This window comes from Branchiostoma floridae, chromosome 14 (genome assembly GCF_000003815.2).
Source record: "Branchiostoma floridae strain S238N-H82 chromosome 14, Bfl_VNyyK, whole genome shotgun sequence".
In the NCBI taxonomy this organism is placed as follows: domain Eukaryota; kingdom Metazoa; phylum Chordata; class Leptocardii; order Amphioxiformes; family Branchiostomatidae; genus Branchiostoma; species Branchiostoma floridae.
Window position 1 is genome coordinate 19,361,008 of NC_049992.1, and position 21,601 is coordinate 19,382,608.

Below are 21,601 nucleotides of genomic sequence, written 5' to 3' on the forward strand. Positions count from 1 at the left end.
AGAAGTATTTGACCATTACAGCCAGACCTTGTCCAGAGTTGGCGGCCCCAACTAACGGAACGCTGAATACGACCGGACCTGATTACGCCTTCCCGACCCAGGTTACGGTAACCTGTAACTCGGGATACAAATTGGACGGAGTCACTCCCGTGACGTGCCAAGCTGACGGAACATGGAGCAACCCTGTTGGAACATGCAGACGTAAGATAAGTTTTGACGCATTGATATTTGCAATGCTACGAGTATATCGATAAATATCGTAAGATAGTATGAGAGAAGACATGTGCACACACAATGATCATGCCATTGCCAACCTATTATATCTATGAGAAATTATGGGAATAGTATGCCATATAGGTAGGTATAATCACGCCTTACTTGCATTCAAATGTGTTTAGCAAACGTGGAGATAGTGAACATCTTTCGGATGCAAGTTCATCTTCTGTGTTAGTGAAAGTCTAAGAAGCATTGTTATACGGCCGTATAACCAAACTTTTTTTCTAATTATCTCCATTATCACAGAGAACGAATGCCAGCTGGTGGATCCCTATGCGCGACGGAACTGTGGTTGGCCGGGCATTACTGCAGCTGAGTGTCAGGAGCGAGGATGCTGCTGGGATAATTCAATACGAGGAGTAAAATGGTGCTTTAACAGCACAGGTGGGACAGGTCTAGTTATAGTGTAACCGTAGATGTCTATATTCATATTTTCGAAGCTTTTCTGTAAGCAATATTTGAGATCTGGCTATTCATAAGTAGACTCATCATAATAATCGTTTCTAATTATACACACACACACACACGCGCGCGCGCGTATCAGGCTTATGCTAGAGCCAACAAATTTGGTGGGTTTTACTATGATTAGTTATTAACAATTTCACAAAGTTTGAAGAATTCTTCATTGTGTCGTGTTGCCATGGCAACCGTTTGTTGACAAGCATACACGAAAATCGCTAATTTTGTTTCTTAAAGTGTATTTCTCACACTTATTTGCTATATTACTGCTAGCTATTTTCTCAAATACATAAAATATCATAATATCTTGAATATTTTTAATAATTACATTTTAATGAATTAGCTAAGATGGCGGACCATGACCAGATTAAATATAACTAGATTTTTATTACTTAAAATTTGTACCTACCTAGTATTTTTTCATCTCAAACCGTTCCATCTAAAACGTTTTCAATCTTTGTGTTTATTTGCTAAAAAATGTATTTTTTAACATTTGAGATGGTGGATATAAGATTATGGAGCCCAGCTGGTATTTGAGATATGCATGACGTCATTTTATGACGTCATTTTTACGTTATTGATGCTGATATTGTTATTGATGCCTCGAAAGCCCCCCCCCCCCTGCCCCCGGTCCATGGATGACAAAAAAAGCCCGGTTTGAATAGGGTTAATAGTCTCTAAAAGACTTGCGCCTGGCCGAATAGAAATATGGGACTTTGGCCAAGTTAGGAATGAAGTCCTAGTAGGAGTGAATTGGCCTAGGAGTGAAATGACAGGCCTGTTCGTTGTCGTCGACATATAGTGGCAGCTGGATAGACTGCAAAAGACTGACTGAAATCCCATGGCAACATATTTGGCCAAACTCTTCTTTTTTATCCAGCTGACACGTCTGCTTGAAGACGTATCTCATTTCACAATCTCTTAACGTATCTCATTTCACAAATGTGGCAATTTTAATGAAGAAGTGAATAATGGGTCCTAGACTTGAAGCAGCCTTGACTCCTTCAATTAACTGGTCTACTTCTTCTTTGTATAGATGATAGATTTATTATCTATTGATTATTAATTTATTAGCCAAATGGTAAATTAGGTATAAAAGATACGCAAACAACAGTAAAGCTATAGAATCCAAGTAACGAATTCGTAGATATTTGACAGGAAAAGCACTCGGTCTGAGAAAATAGATATTTTCTACGGCAGTGTATTTCTTTTTGTACACTTTGCCTGTGTGCAATGAATTTGCAATAAACGATTCTTTCTTGCACTTCGTTTTCGAATGTTGGTGTTTCCTAACAGTTACAGATCTGACTCCCGTGTATGTGTTTTTTCACAAAGGTTATGAAGAAACAACCACCATTCCTGACACCAGTGTGACAACAGAGCACGGGTTACCGTTATCGCGAAGCCCCCCAAACGGACCCTAGAAACTCGTGTACACCCGAGCTGCCCTTCTACTGTGGCTTTTTGTAAAGGAGGTCGTATTATGCCTAAAAAATTGCTTTAACTATTAGTTCATTAACTTGTTCATCTATTTAGACAATCATCCACTGGTAAAGTAAAAATAAAATATTACTTACTCTAAAGTTGTTTGGTATTTGCTTAATGATGAAACTCTAGACAGTACGACCGCCTACTGAAAATGCATGCAGCTTTTACTGATGTCTAACTGATTATTGCCGATGGTGCATACCCCAAATCCTAGTGTATATATTTCATCTTTTAATGTAATCAAGTCATCTTTTAAACATGATGTGTTACAGATATTCATTTAGATTAAGATTCGTATCAAGTTGCGGTTTCAATAACTTGAAAATATATGCTACATGTATAATTTCTTCATTACATCGGAAAATCATATATCCATTTTATTCTACGTTGAATTTTCACATGATGCTATTCGTAGATTTGTGTCATTACATCGGAATATAGACATATCCATTTTATTCTACGTTGAATTTTCATATTATGCATTTGGTAGATTTGTGACATTACATCGGAATATAGACATATCCATTTTATTCTACGTTAAATCTTCAACTTATGCATTTTGTAGATTTGTGTCATTACATCGGAAGATAGACATATTCATTTTATTCTACATTAAATTTTCACATTAAGCATTTTGTATATTGGTGTTATATAACCTCACACAAGCAAGGCGTTGTAAGGTGCAAGAAACGGTAATGAAAATGATTTATTTCATTTATTCTGTCTCAAGCTGCCATGTATGATTTGTACAAAGATGTCGGCCATGTTTGATCGAAAGTTTGTCTAAACCCAGAAGAAATGTACATTTGTGGGGAAAAGTAGTTTCTATCTTCCTATAGAGCTAGAAAACTGCATCTATCTCTTCTACAATCGACATTTCAAGAATATAGGTTGACCAAAATCGGAAAAAGTACATAGCGGGAGTTTCATCCGTACACTCACAAACCATGCGTACATTCTTTTTCCAGAAAATGTTGTTGCGCTAAGGGGGGGGGGGGGGAGGGGGGGCGTCTATGCCTACCAGTTTTAATCTGTAGTTTGTGAGGACTGATCCGACGACACGTCTGCTTTACCGTCCAAGAGTAATGGAAGATGTGGCGGTCCTGTTTTAACCAGAGTGTTACGGAAATCATAGAAGGCGTCGTCATCCTTGGTCTCCAAGATGTCGAGCAGGCACGTGACTCTGTCTTCTTGCCTGCCACGAAAGAAGTTTTATTCATCAATTTCTACAACAGACAAGCACAAAAACACATGTGGTTTACCCCTAGGCACAGTACAGTGCATAGTGTTTCATTTTTTCGTTATTTTCGACCCCAATGTTTCGTAACATTTATAATAACTACATTTATAATAACTACATTTATAATACCTACATCGTGTTCTTTTTGGTCATGTGTGTTAATGTTAAAACTTAAGGCCCCGGGGCACTTACGAAGGAACAGATCTAGAAAATTCGGGGTGTGACTAATCTCCAAGCAGGTGTTGGAAGGTGGTGGGATCGTTATGTGTTCCTATCTCCCCGTTTCTGTTACAGACTCCTATAGGAGGTCGTTTGTTACGGACAGCAAAATCTAACAAACCAACAGTTGTAACGTTAACAAGGCCCCCATCAGTCAATAAGAAAGCCCAACAGCGCAGAATGAAGCTGACTGGTCATTGTATTATCACACTCTGAAATCTCTGCGTTACATCTTGTACCTCGGGAGCCTATAGCTATACCTATAGAAAGGGGACAGAAGTAGAGAGGGGCGACCCAGATTTACCTTGTAGCACATGTAATTAGAAAATCTACGTAGTGAAACAAAGCTGCAAGTTAAACATACTAAAGAGCTGAAAAGGGAAATGGAAGATAATCTGGTGCTATGGAGGAGGCTGTCTAGATTGGTTCGAGCAGCTCCACGAACTAAGTATTAAGAAGTGGTAACAGGATCAAGGGGATAGGAAAACGATATGATTTTTCCTTCTAACGTCTGCTTGCAGTGTAGGGTTTGACCCAGAAGATATTGCGTTTTGATCAAGCTTTTTTCATTGCAGACATCCATAGATAATGATACACCTGACCTGCCATGACAGATGATAGTGTCCTTCTCCTCCCTGGTGATGACCTCTCCTCTGTAGAGATAGTCCACCACAGTGTCGATGTTGTAGCTCAAGTTCACCACCAAGTCCAGCCGGTGGAGCTGTAAAATCTGTAGCAGGCTGTCCTTCATCGTCATCTATGTCGTTTAAGGGTGTTGTTCATGTATTCTGTATACAGTGTATACGTTATACTGTACAGTATTCTTCTTCTAGTACGTTAAAGACACAACTGGGATATAGCGTTGTGTGTTATTGGTTGTTCCTTAGATAATGGTAGACTGCGTCCTTAAACTTGGCTGAAACTTGTATGCCGTATACAGCGTATACGTTAAACAGTTTTCCTCCTGCAATACTGCACAACTCCCCTACGTTACAGATACAACTGAGATAGAGTGTTGTGTGTTATTGGTCAGTGGTCCTCATCTCAGAGGGTGAACTGCGTCCTTAAACTTGGCTGGGACTTGTATGCACCATACAGCGTATACGTTATACAGTTTTCCTCTTGCAGTACTGTACAACCCCCTACATGAGAGACACAACTGGGATAGAGCGGTGCGTGTTATTGGCTATTTCTCAGACGATGGTAGATAGCGTCCTCAAACTTGACTGTCACTTGCATGCTAGTATACAGCGTACGTGATACGGTTCAAGTCTTCTTGCTTGCAATACTGTACAACTCCCATTCGTTAGAGACACGCGTACAGAACTGAGATAGAGCGTTGTGTGTTACTGCTTGTTCCTCAGACGATAGTAGACTGCGTCCTCAAACTGTACTGGGACTTGTATGCAGTATCCAGCGTATACGGTATACAGTTTTTTTTCTTGTAATACAGTACAACTTTCCTACGTTAGAGACACAACTGAGATAGAGCGTTGTGTATTATTGGTTGTTCCGCAGATGATGATTAACTTGCCTGGGACAGAGATCCGATGTGGTAACTTGAAGGTAAAGTGGTCCAGTATCTGTATTTCCCATCGCCAAAAACACTGCAACGCACTGTTTGAACCCAACTTGTAGTCGACCGTGCCAGGGCGACGCCTGGCGACACAATGACATATAGCCTCAGATAAAGTTTGCTGTGTGCTGGTAACTTCGTAGAACGTGACGAAACGAGTTTAAAGCCGCCCACGCTACCGACAAGTACCAGAATGTTGAAGAAATACAGGACAAACCTTCGCCAGTTCCAACGACCTCCCCCTCTATGTTCTTACCCAATTGTTGCATCTAGTTACCATGGCAACCGGAACAGAATACGCCCTGACCTTGTCTCGCCCTTTGTCAATAGTTGTGTACTCATAGTATAACATGTTGGCCTACATATCATGTTGCCTTTTAAGTAAACATTACACTAACGGCTGCATGGTAATCTATCTCATATGCATGTTATAGGCAAGTAGATACCACAACGTTGGTCACAGATTGCTAAACTAATTAAGCTATTTCTAGCTGTTTATAATGGGGAAACGTTTTATGAGGATTTTTTTGTGTCTGTTTCTCTAACGATAAAAAGCTTGGTGCGATTTGGGGCACTCTATATATATACTTGCAAAATTGTAGCACGCCAAACTGGAAGCATAACTCTTGAGGTGAGGCGTTATAATTTCCCGATAGAAATCTGAAACGTAACTTCTCAATCACACAGGGTCATCCTTAACTTACCTTTTTGATAAAATGTTTCATTTTTTTTAAAATATACTTGTCATATTGCACCTCGTTCACGTTCAATGCCAAACTGGGTCGCTTCCAATCCGAATGTTTTACGTTCACCTGTTTCAGAATGGTTTCGTCCACACTCAATACAGCTACATTTCCTGCAGTTTTAACCAAAACCGCTAGGTGACGGTTAAAGAAGTTCGTCAAAGTTTGTTTTTTTTCACAAAAGTGATATAACTATTTCGATCACATTTCGTAGAAATAAATCTGGCTCCACCAAGATGCAAGATACTTCAGAAATTCGGAATTGTAGGAATGTAGAATCGTGGTAGTCTCTTCAAAAGCTGATTATTACCTGGGTCAGGTGGGGCGACAAAGGGGGCACGATAGACAAAAAAAATAAATTTGATTTAAAGAGAGGTGGACCATGAAAGTCATGCACATATGTGGTTATGTATCTAAAGAGACAAGGTACAATATACAAAGGGTAAAACGTACTACTAACCATCTGGGCAAAGGTAACGAAAAGGCCTGCTCCCCTCCCTAACATTCAAGAATGGTACGTTCCTTTTGTGCACATTTGGAGCGAGCAGTCCGTGTCCCCCTTTTCGCCCGGGGTAACATACAGACACCTGCATGTGTATGCAAATCAGGCGGAACAACCAGCTCGTTCGGTTCATTCTTGTTAGCTGTGTCTGACAAACCCTGTCCCTCCCACCAGCCAAATAACCACCCAAAACATCAACATCTGGGGAATTCTTACCTGTAAAAAGTGTCCCAGGACCAACTTTCATCACATTGGCCACCTGCCAATACGAACTCAAGGTAAGAGACTTCTTTACATGTATCCAGACATGCATGTTTGCGTCTTTTGACAACAAGCAGTGATATCATCGTCTCTTAGACTACACTGGGGTCACAATTGAGACAATTTTGTAAAACATATTGTTGATTTTCGTCATCTATGTTAACTATTAAATGCCCCACTTACACAAACGGTTCCGGTCTGTATAGTTTCAATAAGGGTCGTACCATCGGCCATGCATTTTTGTCAAGGATGAGCTCTAAGCTTCGTGACCACAAGCTGCAAGGTAAACAGTTGTCTACAGTCACAGGAATTCAGGTGTATAGTTCGACAATGGCGCGATAAATGTCAGGGGTTAGACTACTGAGAAGTACGGACGGAGTGAACGGAAATCGTGTAGAAGTAGTACACTGTGACGAATGAAATTACTACCTGTATACTCCAAGTAGAGTTTCAATGAATAGGGAGACAGCCTGGCCAATACTACATCCCCCCACCCCCCCTCCCGAAGGAAAACTCTGCCTTCAAATGGAGCAAGCTATAGTTTAAGCAAAGTTAACTCAGAGTGTGATGAGGGGTGGTGGTATGCTTGTATTGCCTCGGAGTCTATATGTAGCAGGCACGTATAACAAGGAAAATACAACATTTTGAAGATACGTTTACACTAAGTGCCGTTTATGTTTGTATCAGCTCGGAGTTTAGCCTGTATGACAAGGAAAATACAACATTTCGCACATACTATTACACTAAGTCGACTACTATATATATATATGAGTGCAATCTTGTGTCTACAGTATATCAGTAAGAGTATACAGAAAGAGGTACATCAGGACAAGGGCGTTACATAACGTCCTTGGTCAGGGTCAGCATGTATACATGTAGATGTACATGTACATGGCTGTGTTGTCAATGATCAGATTCTGTCTTCACATAAGTCACACCCAAAGCCAGGCAACAGTCTATGCAGCTAATGGAGTATGACAACTGATATCATCTTTACTTCAAGATACGCCAAATAAGCAGTTACTAAAGCAACTGGATATGATTTTGGAAACGGTCAGGCGTTTTAGCATCCACTACCTTTCGTCAGTGACATTGATATTGTCTTTATTGTCAGCGTAACGTCATTCACACAGTCTATACCCAGGCTTTGCGTTTTGAACAAACACTTTTCCTAAGAGTTATTTGCTTTTTCGAGACCAAACAGGGGATGTGGGGGAGGTAGTGCGTCGATTCGCGATTTTTATCCGGGAATACGACGGGAAAGGAAAATATGCCGGGAGAGGAAAAATGCCGGGAGAGGAATATATACCGGGGGAGTGTATCGGCCCTAGTACCACCCACGCCCCCCCCCCCCCCCCCAACACACACCTTACCCCAAAATAACAACTTTCGCCAAGGCCCTAGAGACGCTATGAAGGAGGCTATGGGGGTGGGGGGGTATATATCAATCGGCGCAATCCAGCTCAACAGGATCGATTTCATTGCATAAACATATACAATCATTGTCATCATCCATCCGTCATCATTATCATTATGGTACTATAATTACTGTCCACGACGGAAAATTGTGGTTTATCTATTGTAAATGGTCCTCTTTTGCTGGGCTAGCTATATGGTGTCCCCGCGCGCGCACGGGAGAAACACAAACTCAATACTTCCCAAACGGTTCATTTGTTCGTTCTTCTTCAGCTGTAACAGTCAGGAATTCCTTCTCACCAACACAGATCGTGTAAGTTGTAACCATCTAGTATTCAAGCAGACGTGCGGTGCAACTCCTATGGGATTATGTGCACTCAGTACATTTTTCCAGAGCTTTAAACTAGAAGTAAATATAGACAAACTAAGTGTCACAAGACAGGCGCAAAACATTGAGTTTGACCCTTACATCTATTTGTAGGTAACGGCATACCTTGATGTACGGTCCACCTGCTGTTAACAGTGCAGTGGACATGGACGGGTTGGGGGATGGAAGTGAAAATACTGTCTGCATTCTAGCCGTCTATTCCTTTCTTTTGTTCTCTTTGGTCTTTTATTTGGCGCTATCATATTACATTTTCAAAGAAAAAGTATAACCTTTTTTTTTCTTCCATTATTTTACAAAGGAGGTGAGTATAGTTACTTGGCCACAAATTTTGCCTGTCAATGCAATCCAGTTCGAATTCCCACTCATTATACAACACCCGCATCCAGTCCTTCGAGTTACGATGATTGCTAACTACAGTGAAATAACAAAGTCTCATTATACCTATTTCTCATTCATTTTTTTCTCTTTACAGATTGTCAGCTGCGAATTGATGGAAGACCAGACGAAAACAGAGAACAAATGAGCGAAGCAAACCGCTAAGAAAAATACGCGAGAAGAAAAAAAAAATAGCACGAGGTTTTCAACATGTCTTCGCGGTCTAGATCTGTGAACTCGGTTTCCTCGGACGCTCGCGGGTCCAGTCTCCTGTGCAGCGCGCTGTGCTCTAAGCTGGTCCGGACTAAGAACATGGGACTAGACGCGCTGTCCACACCGCTCAGACGGTGTCTGTCCACCCTGGAACTGACGCTGCTGTCCCTGGGATCCATGGTGAGGGATTCAACAATGTTCATTAGATCGTTTTTGTAAGAAATTGAGGGTTTTAGTTATCTAAGACTTGATGTGGGTCATGTCATTTGATTAGAATAACCAGTCAGTACTGTATTCAATTGAAGCTTTTGTTTTGCCGAAGGGCAATATATGGAAGTTAGATAAATGGAATATGAGTCCAATGCCAGTATTTTTTAGTATTTTTCCTAAAATAGTAATAGTTGGATGACTGCTGGTAACATTCACACGTCTACATCTGTACTGAAAACGCTTAAAAAAGTGATGATTGATGGCGGAATTCATTTTTTTTGCAGAACCAGTCTCTAACACAACATTTATTCTCCGTTACAAACTTGACCCTCCCCCTTACAAATTTTGCCTATTTGGGGCCGATTTTTCACAAGTTTTGAATAATTGAATAGGTAGGTTTGATAGGGACTAGATCTCAACTGGTTGCATCACTCCCTGGTTGTGCCTTAAGAACCTTTCTAATTGATATAAATAATTGCCAACCTGATGAAGTTATTTACAGACGGGTGCATCACTGTTTTCAGGTGGGTGCGGGCCTGTACGTGCTGACTGGGACCGTGGCGCACAACATTGTCGGACCGGGCATCGTGGTCGCCTTCCTGTTAGCCGGGGTCGTCGCGCTGTTGTCGGGACTATCCTATGCCGAGTTTGGGGCCAGGATTCCAAAAGCAGGTGAGTGTTTAACCCTAACCTATAAATGTCACATAGCAGGTGTCAAGGTTTACAAAGAAGTGTTGAAGTTGTCTTTTAATAGTTTTGAGCTTTCTTGTATATATAATAACAAACTATGGAACTGTTTCAATGACAACAGTTTCCTGTCCGTATACAATCTTCACGCCGATGTTCACCACTCAATAATTTTCCTACTATTCATTCTATTTATTTCACCACATAAAAGTGGTAAATAGCCTTGCTTTGAACAGAGCAGTAACGCCTCTCCTGCTTACGTTTCGATGCCTACCAGACTTCGTCCTCAGAGCTTCTTATAGCTGGAATGGTGCTTCTCGCCTATATGTAGCCGATGTAGACATCCCCTTAAAACAACGGATATAGGTTACCACGCGGATAAAGGTAAACCAGTGCCATGTACCCTGCCTAAAAGTTAGACAACTCCTCATTCTATCTTCGCTATGATCCGAATGGACCTGGCTACTTTTGAAACATAACGGCTTCTTCCTGTTCCCAGGTTCCGCGTACGTCACGGTGGGCGAGCTCCTGACTACTTTTAAAACCTAACGTTTTCTTCTCGTCCACAGGTTCTGCTTACGTGTACACCTACGTCACGGTTGGCGAGCTCCTGGCTACTTTTAAAACCTAACGTCTTTTTCTCGTCCACAGGTTCTGCTTACGTGTACACCTACGTCACGGTTGGCGAGCTCCTGGCTACTTTTAAAACCTAACGACTTCTTCTCGTCCCCAGGTTCTGCTTACGTGTACACCTACGTCACGGTGGGCGAGCTCCTGGCTACTTTTAAAACCTAACGACTTCTTCTCGTCCCCAGGTTCTGCTTACGTGTACACCTACGTCACGGTGGGCGAGCTCCTGGCTACTTTTAAAACCTAACGTCTTCTTCTCGTCCACAGGTTCTGCTTACGTGTACACCTACGTCACGGTTGGCGAGCTCCTGGCTACTTTTAAAACCTAACGTCTTCTTCTCGTCCACAGGTTCTGCTTACGTGTACACCTACGTCACGGTTGGCGAGCTCCTGGCTACTTTTAAAACCTAACGACTTCTTCTCGTCCACAGGCTCTGCTTACGTGTACACCTACGTCACGGTTGGCGAGCTCCTGGCTACTTTTAAAACCTAACGGCTTCTTCTCGTCCACAGGTTCTGCTTACGTGTACACCTACGTCACGGTGGGCGAGCTCCTGGCTTTCGTCATCGCCTGGAACATGATCCTGGAGTACGTCATCGGCGCAGCCGCAGTAGCGCGCGCCTGGAGCGGGTACGTGGACTACCTGGCCAGCTACAAGATCTCCAACTGGACCGAGACGCACCTCAGCATGGGTAACGTCCAGCCGTTCGCGGACAGTCCGGACCTGATCGCCTGCGGACTCCTGCTGCTGGTCATGCTGTTTATAGCGTTCGGGGCACAGGTATGTATTGCTGTCTGGGTTAGAATGTTAATGATTACAATGGGAGACAATACTGAGTGATTGTGTTGGGGTCATCAAATATGAAAGTCAATTAGAAATTGTTACTTTTATCCTGAAGCCAAAACCAACAAGCCAACAACATGCCACGGTGTACTATAACCCATTTTATGTCATACCTGTGACGCGAAAACGCTCGATACGGGTGTTCCGGACCGGGCCTTCGGCCGTCGGGCGATCCGATCCGCGGTCGGGCAGATACCTCGGGTGATACGGAATACACCGTGTTGTATTCTAAATGAATCAACGTTACGTTCGTATCTTTGTATCTTCTTTTTCTAACAAATGAAAACTCTTCCTACAGGTTTCGGCCCATCTAAACACCATCCTGACCGTAGTGAACATGATGGTGGTGGCCTTCATCGTCAGCTCGAGTTTTTTCCTGGTGGACCTGCACAACTGGATGGACCACGGAGGGTTCATACCTAACGGCTGGAGGAGCATCATACAGGGTGAGCCACAAGGCTAACTATCTGGCATTCTTTAACATTCCCCCTGCTGCATAACTCCATAGCCAAAGCAGATTCTTTTTCGACGAACTGCAAAGAATAGTGTAGATTAAGGGAACCATATTAGAAAATTAGAAACACACAGTGCCATTGCTCTTTATAGTTTAGGGACTGGTCGATATTTAGCGGGGGGGGAGGGCCGGTCGTCAGAGGGGGGAGGGCCTAGGAAAAAAATTTGAGCCGGGGGGAGGGCCTAGGAAAAAGAATTTGAGCTGGGGGAAGGGCCTAGGAAAAAAATTTTATCGGACTACCAGCAAAATTTGTCCCTCAAAATGCCGGAAATTGGCGTTTCAGAGGGTCAAGATTTCAAAATTTCCCCAGGCCTCCACAAGCTTGAGACGCCTCGCACCCGAGGTTCGGCGCCCGACATGGTAAAAAGAAAAAGGCCGGTGGCTCGCCGCTCCACATGTTGAAAATTCGCTCAGTAATATTTCACTGCCGCGCCTTTGACTCTATCTCTGTTTAACACCGCTACAATGTTGTAAAAATATTGATGTTACAGTGTTCATTTACCGTTTTAACGCTTGTATTAATAGAGGTGGGCAGAGAAAATATCAGTCAAATTTGTTTTCCTTTCTTATGAAGCTGGCGCGGCAAAGGCAGGAAGCCGATAAAGTTACCAAAATGCGACGTAAAATTTAACGTTACTTCCGGTTTGCAATGCTACCATTCAGTCACGGTGACAAAATTTAGCGTACTTGCATATCTAGTCAACATCTGCGCACCAACACATGCCGGTATTTTTCCTCATATTTTACCGCAAAAATGACGTGAAAATGCGTATTATTTTTCATAATTTGGAACGCTCTGGAAGATGACTTGCGACAAAGTGCCGTCTGTGAAACGGCCGGTGAGACTTGTGAATTCAGCTTTCCGCGTTTCATGTCGCTTTCTCTCGCTGTACATCGTCAGCAAACTTGTGTGTTTGGAGATCAAAATCTTTGTCGACAATGTTTAATTTGCTTAGAAGGAAAAAAGACGACTGTCACAGGGCTTGGCGCATCGTGAGGGCTTGGAATGTTTTGCTTGGCGCAACGTGATTTTAAACCCACTGCGCTACCTGAAATTTTGCAGACAGGACACCTCTTTCCCCACTACTATATTATAAAATCTTACACAACGTCCTTGTTGTAACCTGTACAGCTAGCAGTGAGTGCTCGACTTGGGAACTATCATAATTATCAAAAGCACGCAGTACAAGATGTGTGCAAGCCGATTCCCACGTAGGACATGCTGTTGTACGTGTCGTTACCATGGCAACAGCCTTGGCTGCAGTCTTTTAGATGTACCGATTGGACAGGGCGTGCCACTTTGTGCGTAAAATCGAATTAACTTGCGACCAATCACAGCCCGCAGCGGCGCCAAAAAAGCGGTAAACGTCAATCAAGAAGAAGCGCGAACTATGGGAATAACCCGTGAAACTGCAGTGTTTTTTGACTGGACAACATACACAAGTCTCGCCAAGGCGTCGACTTGTCAAGTAGAAGTGGATGACGCGGAAACTATTGCTTCTACTACAAGTGTTGAGGGACAAGGAGAAGGGGCAGCGGTGGAGTCAGGGCTGGCAAAGATCGCGAGGAAACGATGTCGGAGCCGCGGTGGACGGCTCGAGCCTCTCAAATCAAAGAAAAATGGCGCAAGAGGCGGCAGTGTCTTTGTCACGTCGGAGACGAGTGGTGTGTGACGTCTGTTTACAGTTTGCACCAGGAGGAAAACATCCTTAAACGATTCCTTTGTCGATAGTTTTAAAACTATGAAAATCGGAAGCTTGACAGTTCATGAGTCCTGTGATACAGGCACAGCTACTGAGAAAAGAATCTGAACTAACGTGTCAAAAAATTTCCCGTCAAAATGCCTTAAATCGTACAGGTTCCGGGTGATTCCGATCGGAGTTTGCAGGCATTATTAGAATCGTGAATAAAAGTGAATGTTACCGAAGAAATAGTATCATAATTCTTTGTCATGCTTGTTCATGTGCCAGTACACCTAGAACACCAGTACAAATGGCCTTTTAATTTGGAACTTTTCTTACGCGCTAACATGTTGTTGCAACATCGAGCGGGCGTGCCACTTTGTAAATATTTTTTTTCAAATCATCGCAATATCCCTACTATGTGCAGGCCTATTCCGTCATTTTTGACCGACAAAATGGATGTACAAAAAAAGCGTGGCATTTTTAAAAGATCTCCCGAGTAGAAGTCTGCGTTCTAACGCCCCGGGAGAGGTAGAGACTGAAGGCGACCGGTCGACCCCGGCCTACAGAACCCCGGCCCGTCGTGGGAAAATCGTCCTTACGCTTCGGCGCCCCCCTCCCCACTACAGTTTTGGTTAGTCGCATCGTGCTGACGTTTTTGTTGGCATTTTCCCCCGAGTCACAGTCAGTTATTGCCACCACAGAAACAACAAGTCCCAAAGGAATGTATATTATTTGAAAATAAGTCTCCGACAAGCTGCTCCGGGGCGGGGCGCGCGCCGCGAGCGGCGCAAATCTACTAGCTGAAATCCAGGTACAAAATACTTTTGTTGCTAAAGGTTGTTTGGACTAGTAGAGTGGCATCATTTATGAATATCAAAAGAATAAAGTAGCCTCCATGAAGAATATATTTATGGGCTCCGAGCCATTCAATTTCCCTTTTATCCTAGGGGTAAGAGATCTGCTTCGCGACTAAAAACGGAAAACCAGTATCAGTATGGCGTAAAGGATATTTCCAAGCGGGAGTGCGGTGATTTATTTGCGTCTTGAATATTTTTCAAATTTGATAGGAGGGGGGAGGGCCTAGGAAAAATATTTTGACTTGGGGGGAGGGCCTAGGAAAAAAAATTTGACCGGGGGGGAGGGCCTAGGAAAAAATTTTTGACCCGACCCTCTGACGACCGCCCCCCCCCCCCCCCCGCTAAATATCGACCAGTCCCTTAATTGCGATTGCTGTCATACCTGCATTCAGATGCTAAAACCCATGTTTGGGCAAAGTGCTTATTGTTTGTCTTGCGTAATCAAAAAGACCATCATTTTTTGCATAGCCAATTGTGCTATGAATGTCATCCAACTATTCTGATGATATGATTAGAATTTGTCAAAGCAAGGAGCTCGAGGTTTTATGAAACCTACTACTATTTTGTGTACGGATGTGAAATTTAACATTGCAACATAATGTTGCTACTCTTCTATCAATACAGCGTCATCTTCCTGTTTCTTCGCCTTTGTGGGGTTTGACGTTGTTGGAAACGTGGCTGAGGAGGCTCAGGACCCCGCGCGGGGCATCCCGGTAGCCATCTGTGTCTCGCTGTTTCTCGCGATATTTGCGTACACGGGAGTGTCAGGGGCTCTCACTCTGATGGTGCCGTGGACTAAAATCAGCCCCAAGTCTGCACTGCCTTCAGCTTTCAAGTGAGTCGAGGACCTTGTTCTTATAATAATGATAGCTTTATTGCCATTCTATGCCAGAAGGCTAATTGAAGTATACATGGAAAGAAAATAATGTAAATAGTAAGGTATAGTTCACAACAAAAATAAATTCAGGAACGATGTATTGCTGTATATGACATAATATTAATCTTTCAGTGGCAAAATCTTTCAGTATATAAATCTATAGCTTCTGTAAAATATTCGGCTGTTGGGATGCTAGTCCAAAGTTTTTTTTTGCTGATAGCAGTTGCTTGCAATACCTTAAAGTTCAAATCAGTTTGTCTTTAACACATGCAATGTGCCTATTTTTCTTGCTTTTGTGGCATTTTTGTATAATTTGAGTTGAAAAATTGCCCTTTGTATTTCAATTCTACGCGTTTCCGTAGAAAATATTATTGGATTGCCAAAATTATTCGTACGATATATAGAAATATATCTTACTGTCTAGAAAATACAGCAATTCTTAGCTACAATTTCTCTTCTATGTTGCAGAATGAGAGGCTGGGGTTGGGCAGGTAACATCATCGCAGTGGGGGCCCTGAGCGCCATGTCTGCGTCACTGGTGACGTCACTATTCGCCATGCCGCGGTGTGTGTACGCTCTGGCATCGGACGGGCTCTTCTACCACTCGTTCGCAAAGGTGAGTGCATTTTCTTAAGTTAAGTTAAGTTTTTAACAATCCAGGAAGTCCAAATATTACTTTGACAATCCCTGTCCCGATATATTAACGACTTATCAACCTAGACCGTTAGGTTTCCTCACATTTCACATTTCCAAACCGCGGCCCGGAAACGACAAATAGAGATGTATACGTACAAATGTATGCCTGTGACTATTCTCTTTCCGTGTTGTGCAGTTTGATGTCTTTTACACTATGCATTTTGTTCCCGGGAAAGCTGCCTGGCCGGGCCCGGGTTTGGAAATGTGACGTAGTCCTTAGTTAGATAGATTATAACTTTTCAAGGGACCTTGTGAAGCTGAAGGGCAAAACTTAGAGATATACATGTATATAGACAACGTCTAGTCTAGTGAATTATTACCTGCTTGTTTGGAACAGTTTCATATCGAGGCGTACGTGACCAATGGAAAGCATAAATGACTGAAATAAAATAATCTATATTTCTTTTATGAAATAGTCAAATGTTAAAAGAATGTGTCTAAGTATTTCTATATCTACACAGATAAACGAGAGAACGCAGACCCCGATACTCGCCACCATTGTGTTTGGTGTCCTGGGAGCCATAACCACCCTGCTGTTCAACCTGCGGTCGCTAGTGGAGTTCATGTCCATAGGAACGCTCCTAGCGTACACTGTTGTCTCTGCAAGCCTTATTGTCACCAGGTATCCCATTTGTTCAACTGTTTATGGTATTGGGTAGAACGATATAAACATAGTTAGTGTGCGTGTATGTGGATATGTGTGACTGCTTATATCTCTCGGTCTGTTTGCCTTCATGCCTGCCTCTCTCCATTTTACGATGCATGCGCGTGTTGACAATGTGTGCGTGTATGTACATGCATATAAAGCTATCTTGGTAAAACGTTTTGTTGGATTTTCTGACCATTTCGTGACTACCTTTTTCTTTCCGCTTTCTTCAATTACTTTGTATTATAAATTCTCCTTTCCATATGCATATGTTTGTGTTAAGGATTAATATTGCATTGCAAGGACGGTAACAGGTTGTTTCGCAACAATGTCAGTTCGCAACCGTTAGTTCGCAACAAGGCAAGTCTTTTCGCAACAAGGTACAAGTCGTTTCGCATCATTTGAATGTTATTAATCTTAGCCTAATAGTATTAGAAATCGTCTTCCTAACAAACTTATACTCATTTCGCGTTAAAATTCTACCGGGTGTGAAAGACAACCCCGGCGGCAGAGGAACATGGGATCGCATGGACCTGACAGCCCGATGATTTTCATGCGCCGGGTGGTACAGTTTTATACGTGCACATGCACGTGTAGGAGTATAATTATGTTAGGAATACGATTTCTAATACTATAAGGCTATCAAAATTAATAACATTCAAATGTTGCAAAACGACTTGTACCTTGTTGCGAAAAGACTTGTACCCTGTACATGTTGCGAAAAGACTTGCCTTGTTGTGAACTGGCGGTTGCGAACTGACATTGTTGCGCAACAACCTGTAACCGCAAGGACAAGTAAATGGTGACACCCCCCTCCCACAGATACCAGTCGCACTTCCCTCACGAGGTTGCTGGACTGGAGATGATCCCGCCGTGGTTCGAGCGGCTGGAGGACAGCGAGGAGGCCACCAAGGCCCGCGCGCGGCGGAAGAAGCAGAAGCCCGGCCGACTGAAGGATTCCTTCTCCTTCCTGGGTTTCCTGAACAGATACGAGCCCGGGCACGCCGTCACCACTGCAGTACTCATCATGGCCATGTTTCAAGTGGGGCTGGCAATAGTGCTGTTCTACGGCGTCGACGGTAGGTGGCTTTCAAGTACATCAATAAAACTTGGCCCTAATCAGCCAAATTGTTTTTCACCTCTGTAGGCCCTAGAAATTGCCGGCGTCCAGGCTGATATATCTAGACATAAGGGACGATTCGGAGAATCGTTGGAAGATGAAGCTGAGATATACATCAAATCTCGTGAATGTACCAACTTGTGTAAAATAACGACACCCAGTCACGTGTACATGTGTCCAGATAGGATTGTTCATAATCCTTAGCTAATATGTAAACTGCGACCAACAAAATATGCCAAGAAATCGTGATAATCCGTTACTTTTATTGTCATCTTTTGTATTGACTTCTCAGTACCATAGCTCGCCTAACTGCTAACTTACTTTGTACAAGGGACTGAATATAGGGCATCACATTTATGCCAAAGCGTTTACGTTTTCGACAGATAGTGGTTTTAGCATACGATGGAAATTGCGCGAAATGCTAGTAGCAATTACTAAAGCAACTGGTTTTGGATACAGTTTGGCACTTCAGCTAACATCCGTTATCCTTTCGTCCGTGACATTGAAGAGATCTTGATGGAGAGAAAATTTTGATTGTTACTGAACTATGAATTGATATACAAAGAGGTTGAAGTCAATTTTTAGTAGTCCAATCTCTTCAGTGTTACTGACGAAATATAACGGACCGTTTCCAAAATCATATCCAGTTGCTTGAGTAATTGCTATTTGGCGTATCTTACTACCTGGATCAACGTATGATGGAACTTGTTGACTTTTCTCTCCTATGATCCCAGCCATCGGAGAGAAGAAGTGGTGGGCGATCGCGGGGGTGACCGTGTTTTCTGTGGGTTTCTTCCTGTCACTCATCGTCATTGGGGCTCATCAGCAGAACAGGAACATCATGACTTTCAAGGTCGGTATCATCAAGTCGTCAGTCTGCTTCAACTAAGTACTGCATTTTGTAGTCATGCCTTAAGCCAGTAAAACAATATTTGAAAGTAAGCAATGTCCTCGCATCTACTGACCATATTATTCAATTGTTTTCTCTCACCTACTGAACATGTAAAAGACTGATTTATCTTATTTATCCGTTTGTGAAGGTTAGACATCCAGGATATGATAAATAGATGATGGTTCAAACTCTTCTTCTGGGTAATATCAAAAATTTTTTATTCAGACGTTTCGGAAGACATCCACCTTCCTTCCTCAATGAAATGAAAATGAAGACAAACCATTCATCTTCCTTTTCATTTAAGAAGGAAGGTGGATGTCTTCCGAAACGTCTGAATAGATAAAAAAAATTGATATTACCCAGAAGAAGAGTTTGAACCATCATCTATTTTTTATCAAAAATCCACACCTACTGTACGTACTTTGTGCCAGTAGTAGTTGTAGTAGTAGTAGTAGTAGTAGTAGTAGTTGTAGTAGTAGTAGTAGTAGTAGTAGTAGTAGTAGTAGTAGCAGCAGTAGTAGTATGCATCCTTCCATTATGGCAGATGGTGGGATCAATATGGAATTAGGGGGTTGGTAGCGTCTTTAATGGGTAGTTTGGACGTGCAAAGCCAGAGGAGTTATGAGGTTGCTGAGAATAATATGATTCTAAAAGTGCTGATGTTGTCATTGCGCCGTGTGTTTCCAGGTCCCGTTCGTCCCGCTGTTTCCCGCCATCTCCATGTTCTGTAACATCTACCTGATGGTCGCGCTGCAGCCAATGACGTGGGTCCGCTTCGGAATCTGGATGATCATTGGTCAGGATCAAGTTTAACTGTATATCCAATCACAAGCTTTAGTCTTAAATATTCAACTAAATTTAGTTTGACATGTCAAACTTAACCTATTCAGATGTTAAGGCACAGTATATCAAAGTGCACGACTTAACTACTCTATCTATATATTAGCCCACTGTCTAAACGTAGAACAAATCATTGGCGTGACTTTGAACTCAGATTCTCTGAGCTTCTGACTGGAGTGCTGCTTCTTGCTCCTATGTGTAGCCGATGTAGGTGGCGCTTTTTCGGCGAGAACACAATCCCAAACGTGACTAAAGCTGTACTAGTATACCCCTCAAGAAAACGCAAATATCCTATACTGTCTAAACCTAATTAAATGATTTTCGGCAGTGGCACAAAAAACCTTACACATGTATAGATAAATTTTGTGCCTGTTTTCCAAGATACATTTACCAACTATTCACCATAGAAAATGTCTCCATTTAATCCCGTTAGGTTTTCTGGTGTACTTCTCGTACGGAATCCGGTACAGCCGTGCCCAGGGTCCGGATACCGGGCCGCAGTCACCCTACCTCATCGTGCCCAAACGGAAAATGTACAAGAGGAGTGACGTCATCAGGGTCAACCAACCGCCGTCATGTAAGGCCGCTACATTCTACGTGTATCACCGATGTCAAATTTTTGTTTTCATGTTTTCAATATCACAATAACGGAAAGACGTTTATGAATGCCGAAGTCAACAGCAGATTACCCTTTTTTCAAGTTACAGAGAACCTTACCTATCCTGTTAAATCATGAATACGTCGGAAAACGGAAGAAATATGCCGTACGGCGGATAGTACAAAACGGGTTGTTTTGTTTCTACACATGTTTATTGTTTCAAGACCATAGAAGAACTAACTTTCCTACTTATCTTCTTCCCATAGGTATCGACGATCGTCGTACGGCAGGAGAGGAGGACAGCCTTATTCAAGGAGGTTCCGACTCAGATTTTCCTCTATCAACGTACGGCACGCGATCTCCCCCACCCTCGGGCATGTACGACAGCGAACCCACGGGGCCAGACGGACCCAGGAGTAGGAAAACCAGATCGGAGGATTCTGAGGGGAGCGAGGTAGAGGCAGAAGCGACGGCAGAGGATGATACTAGTATGCTTAGAGTAGGGTCCCGCAGATGACGACATTGCGACGTCACAAAGCCAACTAGTTAACAGTAGCTACGTCTTAAAATCTAGTCTGTACTGTAAATATGCAAAGTTGCTATATGGGCAACCTTTCCTATGCAATCCGTGTAGCATTCATTGTTTGACTGTTTGTTAAATCACTTCTTTTTGGATTGATATCCGATATACTCAACAAAGGGTTTCTCACTACTTTAAATTATACGGTCTTTGTGTAATAACTAGCTATATTTAGAAACGTAAGGCTAAGGGAGACTAGACTAAAGAATGGTTTATTGGAAAAGAACAATAACGTAAGAACGTTTAGTTTCAGTAAGCCGTATGTACATATATGTAACCTGGTTAATGTGCAATGAGAACAGGACGCCTCCGTTTGTGTATACTAGTTTCATTGTTCAATAAAGTTGGGAAAGAGACAGTTGTAAGACTCGTGCATTGATTGTAAAGGGACCAGCCCCCGAAATACAATGATAAAGGCAATGATGGATAATACACAACACTCGTAAATCCGACTATGTTCACACAAAAGTTTATTACCGTGATCGCTATCTTGCTAAATTAGGTCTTCTCTACTTCGATATTACAACACGCAGACAACACGAATGTTTGAAAGAGGCATACAATCTTTACATAAGGTTTTAGCTTTCGTATACATACGACACTAAAAGTGAACGGCAGTAAATACTCCATTTTTCTATAAAAGTATAAAAATACAATCCAATACTCCACACTTGCATAGATAATATTAGATTCGAGGTATAAAACAACACTTCTAGGTACCTCAGCCGTACACAAGTCTTATCACATTATTCAATGCTACTTGCAGGA

At 42.5% G+C, this 21,601-nt stretch overlaps 2 protein-coding genes and 1 long non-coding RNA gene across 3 annotated transcripts; 2 read left to right on the forward strand and 1 right to left on the reverse strand.

Moving 5' to 3' along the window:
- Positions 1-523: 523 nt before the first annotated feature.
- LOC118430721 lies at positions 524-2,297 on the forward strand. The gene is made up of 2 exons (XR_004832890.1): positions 524-660; positions 2,071-2,297. It is a non-coding gene; the product is annotated as an uncharacterized LOC118430721 (long non-coding RNA).
- Positions 2,298-3,249: 952 nt separating this feature from the next.
- LOC118430212 lies at positions 3,250-4,439 on the reverse strand. Its single transcript, XM_035840922.1, has 2 exons — positions 4,285-4,439; positions 3,250-3,418 (listed from the first exon to the last, which is right to left on the reverse strand). The coding sequence occupies exons 1-2, from the start codon at positions 4,437-4,439 to the stop codon at positions 3,250-3,252; spliced, it is 324 nt and encodes a 107-aa protein (XP_035696815.1).
- Positions 4,440-6,672: 2,233 nt separating this feature from the next.
- Positions 6,673-21,189, forward strand: LOC118430449 (cationic amino acid transporter 4-like). The gene is made up of 13 exons (XM_035841324.1): positions 6,673-6,781; positions 9,041-9,336; positions 9,891-10,038; positions 11,197-11,465; positions 11,827-11,974; positions 15,209-15,419; positions 15,930-16,077; positions 16,619-16,779; positions 17,626-17,882; positions 18,658-18,776; positions 19,503-19,611; positions 20,089-20,232; positions 20,520-21,189. The coding sequence occupies exons 2-13, from the start codon at positions 9,154-9,156 to the stop codon at positions 20,768-20,770; spliced, it is 2,148 nt and encodes a 715-aa protein (XP_035697217.1). The 5' UTR covers positions 6,673-6,781; positions 9,041-9,153; the 3' UTR covers positions 20,771-21,189.
- Positions 21,190-21,601: the final 412 nt, after the last annotated feature.

Coding starts and splice junctions, on each gene's coding strand:
- LOC118430212 (XM_035840922.1), bottom strand. CDS start 4,439: ATGACGATGAAGGACAGCCTGCTACAGATTTTACAGCTCCACCGGCTG. Junction 3,419..4,284: donor ACTATCATCTGTCATGGCAG/GTCAGGTGTATC, acceptor CTTTCGTGGCAG/GCAAGAAGACAGAGTCACGT.
- LOC118430449 (XM_035841324.1), top strand. CDS start 9,154: ATGTCTTCGCGGTCTAGATCTGTGAACTCGGTTTCCTCGGACGCTCGC. Junction 10,039..11,196: donor GGCCAGGATTCCAAAAGCAG/GTGAGTGTTTAA, acceptor TCTCGTCCACAG/GTTCTGCTTACGTGTACACC. Junction 11,466..11,826: donor TTATAGCGTTCGGGGCACAG/GTATGTATTGCT, acceptor CTCTTCCTACAG/GTTTCGGCCCATCTAAACAC.